The sequence below is a fragment of the Balaenoptera borealis genome (assembly GCF_965194805.1).
Source record: "Balaenoptera borealis genome assembly, chromosome: 12".
NCBI classification, from domain to species: domain Eukaryota; kingdom Metazoa; phylum Chordata; class Mammalia; order Artiodactyla; family Balaenopteridae; genus Balaenoptera; species Balaenoptera borealis.
In genome coordinates this window covers 61,581,304-61,593,674 of record NC_138869.1, presented here as the reverse complement: position 1 = coordinate 61,593,674, position 12,371 = coordinate 61,581,304, and the positions used below count along the sequence as shown (strand labels likewise).

General features: G+C 38.7%; 1 protein-coding gene across 11 annotated transcripts in view; it reads right to left on the bottom strand.

Moving 5' to 3' along the window:
• Positions 1–12,371, bottom strand: part of NEK10 (NIMA related kinase 10) — a 325,496-nt gene that overhangs the window by 36,843 nt on the left and 276,282 nt on the right. For 10 of the 11 annotated variants that reach the window (XR_014232504.1, XM_082346463.1, XM_082346466.1 and 7 more), the window contains one exon: positions 5,536–5,646. Coding sequence is in view for 9 of the 11 variants with exons in the window: in XM_082346463.1 (XP_082202589.1) it covers positions 5,536–5,646 (111 nt within the window). In the remaining 2 variants the exon portion in view is untranslated. Of the gene's footprint in view, positions 1–5,535; positions 5,647–12,371 lie in introns of those variants that run through there. The other variant, XR_014232505.1, reaches the window with a different exon arrangement.

Here is a 12,371-nt window from a genome sequence, read left to right as displayed (position 1 = left end):
GGTAAAGAACACGTGGTGTATATATACAATGGAATACTACTTAACTATAAAATAAGAATGAAATAATGCCATTTGAAGCAACATGGATGGACCTAGAGATTGTCATTTAAGTGAACTAAGTCAGAAAGACAAATCCATATGATATCACTTATATGTGGAATCAAAAATATGACATAAACAGATTCACACACACAGAGAACAGACTTGTGTTTGCCAAGGAGGAGAGGGGTGGGGGAGGGATGGATTGGGAGTTTGGAATTAGCAGATGCAAACTATTATATATAGAATGGAGGAACAACAAGATCCTACTCTAGAGGACAGAGGACTGTATTCAGTATCCTATCATAAACCATAATGGAAAAGAATATGAGAAAAGAATATATATATTCTTTATGCATATACATATATATGTATAAATGAATCACTTTGCTATACACCAGAAACTAACACAACATTGTAAATCAACTATACTTCAATACAAAATAAATTTTTATAAAAGGGCTCTTCTGCTCTGAATAAACATCTACAGTTCTAAGGAGCAAATAATTGTATGCACTTTTGAACTAAACAAGTCAAGTAAATATTACAGAGAAAAGATTATATCACTATATACTACCTCTCCCCCCAAAAAACCACTAATTTTGAGCAAATATTGAACAATTTTAGCACTTTATTGGTCAATTGAGTATATAGTACTTTTTAAGCAAAAACTAAAGAGAAGAAAATAAAATTTGTAGGAGAAACTACAAATGTAATCCTCATTAAATTCCCCAAATTGTATCTTCTTTTCCATATCATAAAATAAGGCTATCTTTTCTGTAGAACAACTACATAAATGATTTGGAACCTAATCAACTGAGATAGAACTCTGAAGGAAATTAAGCGAAAATAAATGTTAACATATGTATAACTGATTCACTTTGTTATAAATCAGAAACTAACACACCATTGTAAAGCAATTATACCCCAATAAAGATGTTAAAAAAAAGAAAGAAAAGAAATGAAATTAGGTGCCAGAAATGAGAAATGTTTCAACATGTTTTATCACACTTCACTCGTCAGTCCTCTGATCTTTTTTTCTTTAGATTTTTCTTGTCCTCTTTGACTGAATTACATAACATGTTAAGACATAAAATATTGCCTTATTTTTCATTTTTTCTAACCTACAGCTCCTTTCTATTAGTTTTTATTAGACTTTCTAGGCCACTTTGTTAACAGAAATGCCCAGTATTTACACTCACTATTTTCTTATGCTTAAATCTCAGAGGCTGATCAGATGCAGATTCAAGTGTTTAGCATGTACATTTCACAGATGTGCTGTGCACATCCATCAGGAGGCATGTACTGTCCGGTTGTTCCTCTTTTTGTGATGTCAGCAGCCAGTAGTGATCATGTCAGATCCATTATTTCATTCAGGGGCTGCAAAATGACAGTATTTTTTATTCCTTCAGTACTTATTACCTGAAGTACTTCTGTAATGAGAAACTTCCCCCTCATCAATTTAGTTACCCTGAGATAGAATTCATAAGTGAAGGGCAGAATAAATGTTTGATTCTTTCCTTTTGTAAACAATTTTCAAAATAACAAGTTGGTCACTTAGCATCTTTCAAAGGTAACCAATGAGGGATTTTTTTTTTTTTTTTACTTTTGTGAACTCTTGGATTTAAACATTAGTTAATGTTTTCAATCAATTTTGGTTATTATTCTTATTGACGTTTTAATTATCCAATAGATAGTCTGTGAGAGCCTCTTTGTTGGCTCCTGAGTCCTTTTGACACATGCTCAGTAGTCCTTGACAGCATCCTTGCCATGTATTCTGTTATGTCAAGATATTCGAGCCTAGTCTCATTCAGTTCCTGCTCAAGAGCTGCAATGGGCTATATTTCCAAAGCTATGGGTGCAAAGGGAGCACACTGCCGCTTGCTTCGTTTCTATATCATTTTAGTGAAATTTAGGAAATATGTGTCTTTTTTAAAAGATAAGATCTATCATGAATTCGTACTGATTCATATTGATACTTCTAATTTGAATTAGTATTTTCTACTTTGTTTCTGTTTCTCCTTTCTCCCATGCTGAAAACCCTAGTTCTCAAAGACACCTATGCAATTGCATAGATGCTTTGTTCACCCTGCAATTCTAGCCAAGGTTGAGTAGCATGCACTGAAGACACCTCAGGTGAGTCATAAATAAAAAGGCTCATTTCTTGGAAAAGGGTTCTTCCATGTTTTGACTCTTCTGTCCAGCCTGCTGGGCCTCAGGCCACTCATAAGTAAGTTGCAATCATCCCATAATGACCCCTTCAAACTGCAGACATGGAGTCCCAGGATTTTAGGAGAAGCTTCAGAGGGGAGGGTGGAAATCACATGCACATTATGTGTTGTCACCACTTCTTCCAAGGCCATGGTGTGGGGTGACCGTGTCATTCAAAGGCTAATGGGCTACTCCTCTATGATTGTACAAGGGATGATAAAGCCATTTCTGAAAAAAATTGTCACTAACTAAAGATTACACCAGAAAGGGGGAAAAACAGGTCACAAACTTTTCTCATTTAGGTTTAGACTGGGGGCAGGAGGGCTTCTTTTTTTTCATGGAGAAATATATAAATATATTTATCAATATTTATATATCAATAAAGAATAGAACCAATATAGGATATGTTATATAGAATATGTCTATCAATCTAGAATTTATTCTATATTCAACAATTATTCATTAAGCATCTACCATGCACCATGTACGACTCTGGGGAATCAAAGATGAACAAGATAAACTCACTACCCTTAGGTAAACAGACATGTGAGCTAAATAGCTTTTGAATGAAAAGCTATTTAAAACACAACGATATGAGTGAAAAAGTGATTGAAGCATAGAGAAAGGGGAGATTAATTCTGGACAAGGAAAATTAAGAAAAGTGTTAATGGAGGCGCTGGTTAATATCCCAGGCTTCCAATTTCTTTAGCTCATAGGAGGTGAGGCCTGCCCCCGATTATAGGGTATATTTCATAAGGGTATGAAGCACCACAGGCTTATAATATCAGATGAGGAGAGCATAGCATTCTTCATAGGATAATTTAATCTGCGTCTTAACCCAGTTGAAAGGAGTATGAATCTATGCCCCCTTCGGTCCCCTCATGCCCCAGACCAAGAACAGAGATGAGATGCTCCTGTGAGAGATGCCGCCACAGCAGAGGAAGCACACAAGGTTGGAAGTGGGTGGCACAGCTAAACAAAAGGAGGAAAAGAAAGACACCAAGGAAGGAGGCCAAACTGAAAACCTAAGTCACAAAAGAGACGATGATTTGCGCTAAGGACAGGCACTGCTGGAAACACGGAGCAGGGACAGGTTGCAGCCCCCTTCATGCCTCAGTTTGCAGCAGGCACCTTCCTCTCATAAAGCTAGGATTTCTGTTAAAATAAAAGTGTGTACAAACTGGATTATTCTGAATATCATTTTAATAAGAATATAAAACTTATCAACATGTAACGTTTTCATGGGAGACTTGAGCTTCTGTCTTTAAAATCTATTTATTGGTATTCATGATGCAATATGTGAATATCCTAAAATAAATATTTGAAGTCTCCTCCACTTCTGTTTTGATCTCCCCTAGCTTTGTTTCTTGGCCTTATTTGCCAAGACAACACATAAAATCTCTAATCTCTGATGAGGTAGGGTTTATGTTTTGTTTACCTGCAGCTATGTGTTTTTTCCCCCATCTCCTGTTTGTGTATGTGCAGACACCACTGATGTAAGGCAAAAAAGCAAAAACATACTGTTTGCATTTCTTATCAAAGAGCGTATATGACCGTTAGCATAACTGATGCTACCTTGGGCCCATACAGTTCCTCCTGTCCTCCCGCTGACCCTATCCAGGACTGTACTGCACAATAAATCACTTCTCTGTCATTAGGAGCTTTGTAGTTAAGAGACATTGTTTAATAATCATTAGGACCAGGTTGGCCTCCATGCTCTGTTAGTCCCTAAACAATGATGAAGACCTTTGCTGACGTATTCCCAGCGCCCACGAGACCAGTTACCCATTCATAAAACTTGACTTAGGAAGGCACGTCCTATTTCCGAGCAGCCCCCCAACTCCTTGGTTAACTATAAAATTGTCCCAATGTCCCCTCAGAGGTGTGGAGTGCAGCTGCGAATGCTTCTGGGTCGTTGTCCACCTGATCCAGATCCCACCCTGTAACTTATCCTGTAATAAACTGGTCCATTGATTACATGGAGCTGCCTGCCTCGATTTTCTGTCTCAAGATGCCTTCTCAGTTCAGTGGGCACTTTTGGTTCCCTCTGTCCTCCAACATTGCACGAATTATGAGTTAATTTATACTACAGATTGGATACAGTAAAAGAAAAAGAAACCTTAAAGAAAAAGTTCATTGGCAGCATGCCTGTGCCAAAGTTTATGTATATGCTGAAGTTTTTAAAAAATATACAAAATTGGAGTGGGATCAAGCATCTTTACACAACTGGGCCCAAGCTGTTTGGGCCTTGTGTCTTTCTGGGACAGGAGAATGGGAGCCTGTGACCACCTCAAAGGCCTGTATCAAAATGGCTACTGACCAGGTCAAACGGATTTCCTATTGCCAAGTTGTGTTAACCAGAAATAAACAATTTTCTTTCTGTCTGGTTGATTTAACCTCTTTGTGATTTAGTTTCCTTATGTAAGAATAGAACTATTTACCAGCACCCAAAGTCTAGGAGACCATGGAATGTTGAAGACGAAAAGAACCTTAGAAATTGTTCATTCCACCCTCACAGGTGATAAAAATCATGGCCTCAGATGGTTAAGTGACTTGTTCAGAGTTGCAAAGCTCAATTTAGGGGCTCATTGAAGAATATTCTAACAAAGGTTGGAATAGAATTCTCTAAAAAAGACATATATATTTATTTAAATTAAAGATATTTAATAACATTTCTTCTTAGGAAAACATGCAATAATACTGAAAGAACTTTCTATTAGTCTTCTGAGAACAATGGCTTCAGAAATAAAGGGGAGAAAATTAGAGGCAAAGACATATCCTCGATTTAGTATCTTAAGCAGTGCTATGGTCTCAATGTTTGTGTCCCCCAAAATTTGTATATTGAAACTAACCTCCAAGGTGGGACCTTTGGGAGGTAATTAGGCCATAAAGATAAAGCCCTTATATAAGTGTTCTTATAAAAAATACGCTTATAAAAGAGGCCTGGAAGAGCTCCCTTGCTTCCTCTGCCATGTAAGTATACAGCAAGAAGTCGGCAGTCTGCAACCTGGAAGAGGGTCCTTACCAGACCTGACCGTGCTGGTACCTCGATCTTGAACTTCCAGCTACCAGAACCATAAGCAATAAATTCTTGCTGTTTATAAACTCTGCACTTTATGATATTTTTACTATAGCAGCCCAAATGGACTAAGACAAACATTGATAATACCCTTTAGCAGAGGGCAGAGCTTTAAATAGAGGATACAAGCACAGGAGGTATAAAATTTAATTCTTATGACTTTTTTTGTTAGTCAAAGAAGAATTCCTATATGTAGAATACTGTACCTTTTTAATTTCAGATTTCAAATTACAAGGGTTACTCTGCTGGCTGAAGAGGGATTTCTTGAATCTCTCTATAACCCTTCTTTTCAAATTGTGGTGCAAAGCTGGAGGAAGCTGCATAAAATGAGAAAATCATTATAAGCACATTGTTAACTATGCATAGCTGACTCCCAGGAAGCATTTGTGAGGGTAGCAATATTCACTCAACAGGACTAAATAAGAATTTAAATTTTACTCCAAATAGCATGACTTAATGTTACAATTTTTCATTCTACAATCCAGAAGAAACACATCACTCTGTTCTCTTTCAAAAGACTACTTCTAATTATGTTACTGTTCTTTCATTTTATTTATATTATTTTTTCATAGAATGACTAAATTATATATTAGTTGTGCGTATAAATTGAATTTTGCAAACAACAGACTTACAAGGAAAGATGCATTCTATGAATGCTTAAGTGCTTGTATCATGCCCAGAACCATGCTGAACACTCTCATCATGGTCCTTGTCCTGAAGGATCTGACACTTTGGACCAGGAAGCACACATCTGCATTAGTACAGGGTCAGAGGCCTGCTTCTGAATATACAGCTGGAGAGAGATCAGATTGGAGGGGCCAATCTTATCAAGAAGAAAGAGAGAAATGAATTTGTATACATTAGGGCTCAGCAGGATGAGTTAGATTTAATAAGTAAATAGTAGGAAGCCACTGGTTTGAGTGGAGAAGGTAAGGGAAGTACCTCAAGACACATTTTTGGTCTTGATAATTCCCTACTGTTACCCACCAGAAGTTGCCACTTCCCTAAGTCAAACACCAAAGGGCAGTGTTGGCCCAGGACCTTCTAGTTGATGCCCAGCATGATTCTACCTGTCAAGGGTAAAGGTAGCAGCCCTTTCTGACATAACTCACTGTCTGCTACAGCACCAGTGGGTCCTTCAAAAGTGACTTACCCCGGTTGTGGCAGCCATCAGTATCACATTAATTCAGATACTCTTAAAACCTTGCTATTCATTTAACTTGATAAGCCTCTAGTTAACTTAGAATTGCTTTTACTACTCCTGATGGTCTGAATTAATCCTCACAAAAACTTTCTTGCATAAGTTAATATTCAGTCAACTTAAGATTCATATACAGGGCAGTATTAGAAAGCTATTCTATCTTATCAGAATAATTATCACAAGCGACAGCACCCTATCTTTAAAGTTTTCATGGAAGAATTAAAAATTTTGCACAGAATGATGACTCACACATAACTTAAAACTGCAGATAATATAAGTATAATTATATATATATAAGAATTATAATACTAAGAATAAAATTACTAATACCTATGACTTGTATGTGCCAGGCACTATGGTTACTCTTTCATGTGCATTAGCTCACTTTTTTCTCGACAATAAACTTATGAAGTAGGTACTATCCTATAGGTGAGGAAATCAGACATTATATAACACCCAAGATACTTTCTGAGGTAGTGAGTCTGCCAGCACAACGATTGTTCGAGAGCAAATACCATCACCACTAGCATTACACAAGTATAGCACTTTATAAACATTTCACATACTTTATTTCCTTTATCACAATAGTCCCATAAGCTACCTGAATTTTACTGATGAAGAAACTGATTCTAGAAAAGGTAATGGTTCCTTCAATGTCACGAGTCTAAAAGTGTGGCTTTTGTTTGTTTTTATCATACCAAATAAAGTAACAGCAGAAAAAAAAAAAAGAAATCTTATACATTTATATTGTAGGTTTTCACAAACATAATACATGGATTCTTTCTAAAGAACTAGTATCTCCAAAAATACATTGGCAGACCATCAGTAGCCCACAGGGCCCCCTTTGATAGTGACTCAAACAATATATTTTCTACTGAAAAAAAGTTATTTTGACATATTACTATTTAAGAGGAGATTGCTATATGCTGATTTTTAAAGCATTTATTTAACATAACAATCAAATCTTAACTATAGAGTTAAATCCAAAGCTTACGTTGGCTGCACAGGTTCTACCTAAGCAATAACACATAAAGACTCCTACTAAAAGATAATGTATGTACCTTAGTCACCTTATATGCTCAAAGATCGATTTTGGTTTCCAGCAATGGAAATGAACCACTGATTTCATTCTCAGCTTACTGGTCTTAAGATTCCCATCTTATTTTTGATGAAAACAGATGTCAAATCACTGAAGGCAGAGTTAGGATTCTAACATCCTGTCTTTTAAAATAGTTGCTTTTAGATGGTTTCCACAGATTTGTCTCCATGGAAACTGGATAAGAAAGGCCACCACCAGCCAAAAGTAAGCAGTTTCCCATTTAAAGTCACTTGTTGGTTGTCAGAAGGGATCTGGCTCTGCAATTCAGGGTACTACCACAGCTTAAGTCTGCAGGAATTTATACAGTAAATAAATATGTGAACAAGAAGGTTTTTTTGTTTGTTTGTCCATTCAGTTTTATTTTCAGAAGTTTTCCTTTGCAATTACGAGACAGAAAAAATTGATCTTGGTCTTTAAGCTTTGGTAAATACGTGAGTGTAATGTTTAGACTTGTATTTATCTCCTTTATTTGAAAGGCAGTGACTTTGGTTAGCACTGTAATTTAAGGTTCCCCAAAGAGGAATCATTCCTTACTATGAGCAATGTCATAAACTTTAAAGTATTCTGGAAATACATTTTTACAACCACCATGATTGTATCTTAACTTGTAGCAAGGAATTCCATCTTGCCAAAAATATGAAATCATTTGTTATACTGGCAGTGTAAGAGCATAATAATAAGGTGTTTTTAATAGTTTCATTCTTGCTTTATAATACTTTGAACTCCAATAAAGAAACAAAATACATCCATTTAAAAAGTTTTTTAATATAAAAATTAGCAGGACAGGCATATGGAAATTATATTTAAATTTCAAAGGATATTTTCTCTCAATTTAGTAGTGAATCATTAAGGTAACCAATAAGCTATTTGAAGTTATTTACATAGCACTAAAGTTAAGAATTCTTCTCCATATATCTATATCAGTATTTAAATGGAAATGTATTTTTGAATATAATATCTTTACTCAATAGAGATATGGCAGATTATATTTTGACTTATTAACCAGTTTTCTCCCTCATCCTATGTTCTTATGCCCCTTCACCCACTTTCATTTAATCAGGTAGACAGTTCTGCGGGATTGCCTAAAGGAAAGGTTGACAGAAGAAAATGGAGAAAAGGGTAATCAATTTTAGACTCTTGAGTCTTCAAAAGGCTGGCACTCAGGGTAACTGAAAAGAACACCAGATTTGGTTTAAAAAATTTTTTAAAACCCACAAAAAACCCCAAAAAATAACCCAAACATGATAGATAAGAGCCAGGCTACTCTCCAGGCTGGGCAGAAGTCAAAGGGGGAACAGTGAGAAGTTAGAGGTGGGCAGGTCCCAAATAAGGTAGTCCCTTGTCGAGCCCCCAGGCTAACTGTGCCAGCTGTCAGTTTGTTTACTCTCAGCTCCAAATCCACCTTCATTGCCCTGCTTGTGACACTGGAACATATATCCCTTGTCAGCTGGCTGGATGTTCAGCTTTATCTGCAGAGGGCACTAGTGGAGGATGGAGCCTGTCTTTCTGGGTCCAGTGATGCTCCTGCCTTGCCTTAGTTTGGCAGCAGTGAATGGTCAGCAGGAATGGGGACCCCCAGCGGTGCTCATCCCCAGCCAGATTCAGTGCCACCAACCCTGCAGGCAGCTTTCCAGAGAGTTCCATGGAGCAGCACCTACCAGTGGGCAGCCTCCCCTGGTCCCATAGAGGGCAGTTCCTAGAGGGCAATTCCCAGCACACCACTCTTACAGGCTGATTTCCAGCAAGTCTACAGCACAGTACCTCAGGACATTTCTCTGACTTTCCAGTGAGGTCTGGACCTCAGCCCAGGATGAGGGTGTCCTCTTCTATTTTGTTCCTTTCTTGGGTGCTGTGCCTCAGCCCTATAAGTAGTAACTTCCTTATCTGCTCTTCTTATAGTCTTTAGATTTCTCTTCCCCTCCTCAGTAGATAATACCCTGTTATTATTAGTAATTCTTAAACAATTCTTTATGTGAAACCTTCCCTGTTGAAATCAGTTTGGTTTCTGTCCTCTGAATAGACCCTAACTGAAACAGATTTGGTTCCAAGAATGTCCAGGAGGAGCCATAGAGATGGCATTTGGAAATTGATTTGATTGTACCCTTGGAACCGAGCCCACTGCTGGGTTGTTTGCCAATAGGACAGAGGATGATAGTAATCCATGGCATGCAGTGGCATCACAGTTAGTCAGTTGTCACCTGAATGAAGAGCCAACTGAAGCGAGTGCCCTGGAAGCTTGAGTGGCTGCTACACTTGACCATCAGGCAGTATGAAGACCACGAGGATGGTGGGGTGGGCGGGTCCTTTAGATGCACTGGGGCACTTACAGAGAGACAATGACAAACCTGGGTCCTTTAACTCTCAGCTCAATTCATAGTCTAAGAGCCAGAAAGATTCCATGACAGCCCTAATAGAATGTATTTCTTGCTACCACGGCACTGGTATGGCTGATAATCAAACACAAATCTAATTGATCAGGTTGCTGAATTACAATGTCAGCTGAATGTACATTTCACCAAGTTTCTCATGCAAAAGTTAGAAAAAAAGATTAGAATACTAAAACTCCAAGTAGGGACATGTTGTTGGACCCAGATAAAACTGACAATCTTGAAACTCAACTCACTCTGAGCCATCATTGCCAGTGGAAGTAGCTTGAAACCCTGCATCTGAGAAGATAAGACTTCTTTTGCTTCAAAACTCTATACTAACCTCACCTAGGACAGATGGGGGGTAATATCTTTAAAAGGGATGCTCATTCCTCTTAAGACCCACAACAGTGAGCTTTAAGTCAGGAACAAGGGTCATATCTCAATATGATCCAGGGGAACTTGTACACTTCCCTATCTGCTCTGCATCAAAAGATTTTGCTATTCCATATCAGCAGCAACCCAGAGAACATGTGCAGGAGTGGATTCTAAGGGTGTCAGGACAAGAAGGATGAAATATAGCACTATATCAAGCTGAATTCATTCAAATGTGTGTACTTACTAGAGAGTCTAGATTTAATATATTAGTTTGTGCAGCTGGAGGTGTACTAAAACCTGGACTCAATGGTGGCCTACATTTAATGAGGATAAAATGCCAGAGCTTCTCTGGCTTGTGGAGGAGGGAATTCAAAGGCTTGGAGAGACAGGAATGCTGGGATAGATTTATCATGGGTGACTTGCACACTCACTTCCCAATTTCGTTCAGCAAGAACACTCAGAAGCCATTCCTTTTGATACCAAACAGGACCCTGAGGGGCTCCTGGGCACAAAAGCCTTTCTGTGTCCCCCATTTCTTTGATTATAGGAAATAGGTTTCATTCAGCCTCCATGACCTTCCCTGAGTTCCAACTGGCAGATTCAAGCAGTCGCTAATTAGGGAAGGGAGGGGATGTGGAGACAAGGGAGGAGCAGTCAAGAGAAACAATAGTGCAGCCTTGGGGCAGGGTCCTGGCTCCTCATTAAGGGAAACACACAATATCTTTGAGCTGTTTTGCAGATACTGAAACACCCACCAGGTGGGAGAAGTTAACTGTATGCTGCCCACAAGCACGTAGACCGCAGACCGGTTGGAACCAGAAGGTTGATGGTGCTGACTCCCAGTTACCTCACCACCAACCAATCAGAAGAATGTCCACGAGCTAATGATGCCCTCTTTGAACCATTCCCATAAAACTCCTCACTACTCACTCCAGGTAGGACACAGAGTTTTGAGGGCATTAGCCTGTTGTGGCCCCCTTTGCCTGGCAAAGCAATAAAGCTATTCTTTTCTACTTCACCCAAAACTCTGTGTCCAAGATTTAATTTGGTGTCAGGGTACAGAGGCCAGGTTCGGCTTCACTTTCACTAAAGCAGTGAGAAACACATTGGAGAGGGGAGAACCAGCATCCTTGAAGACCTTACAGTTGCTCTCCTTTGTAGGCCAGATATGACAAGGAAAGTACAAGGTTCCAATGGGGATGATGTGATCCCAGAGGAGCAGAGGCCAAGAGGCAGCCCCTGACCACCAGTGACAAGTTGGGAGCATTTACCATAAAGGGTGGCAGGGATGTATACTGTTAATGAGAATGCCCGGCCCACAGAGATCTTTGATGGTAGTTAACTGATTGGGGTGCTCTTGGGAAAGAAACATGAGGTCATCCTACTAGAGTATTCCTTAATCCATATAACAGAAAAGAAACTCTAGGTCTGGTAGACAAAAACGTGATTTGAGTTGCTGTTGCCCTCAATTGAGAGTTATCTCCTCTCACATAGTTTCCAGACGTTGGTCAATTCAAAGACTAAAAGCCCCTTGATTAGTGCAAAAGCTGGGGCCCCTTGAGGAAGGGCCCTGAAACATTGCTATACCTATGCAATAAATAAATTTTCTTCCAACCCTTCTCCAGAGATCCCTGCAGCTATTTATTAGAGTGACTGCTCACAGAGAAGAAGGAAATACACAGGCTTTCAGGGAATACTGGACACCAGTCATAAACTGACTTTATTTCCTAGAGTCTTATAATGCCACCGTGGTACACTAATCAAAATGGGTTTTTCTTTTGTTTGTTTGCTTCTTTGAGGGGGGAGGCATATTAGACCAAGTTAGACTTATAATGGGCCCAATTGTTCCACTGGCTTGGTGATATTTCTCTCTAGTACCTGAATATTTAATTGGAATTGCCACAATTGGCAACTGACAGAATCATCAGACTGGGTCTCTGAATCTTAGGGTGAGGGAGTGTTTATATGTTTTGCTCATTGGTATGTCTCAAGTGCCTA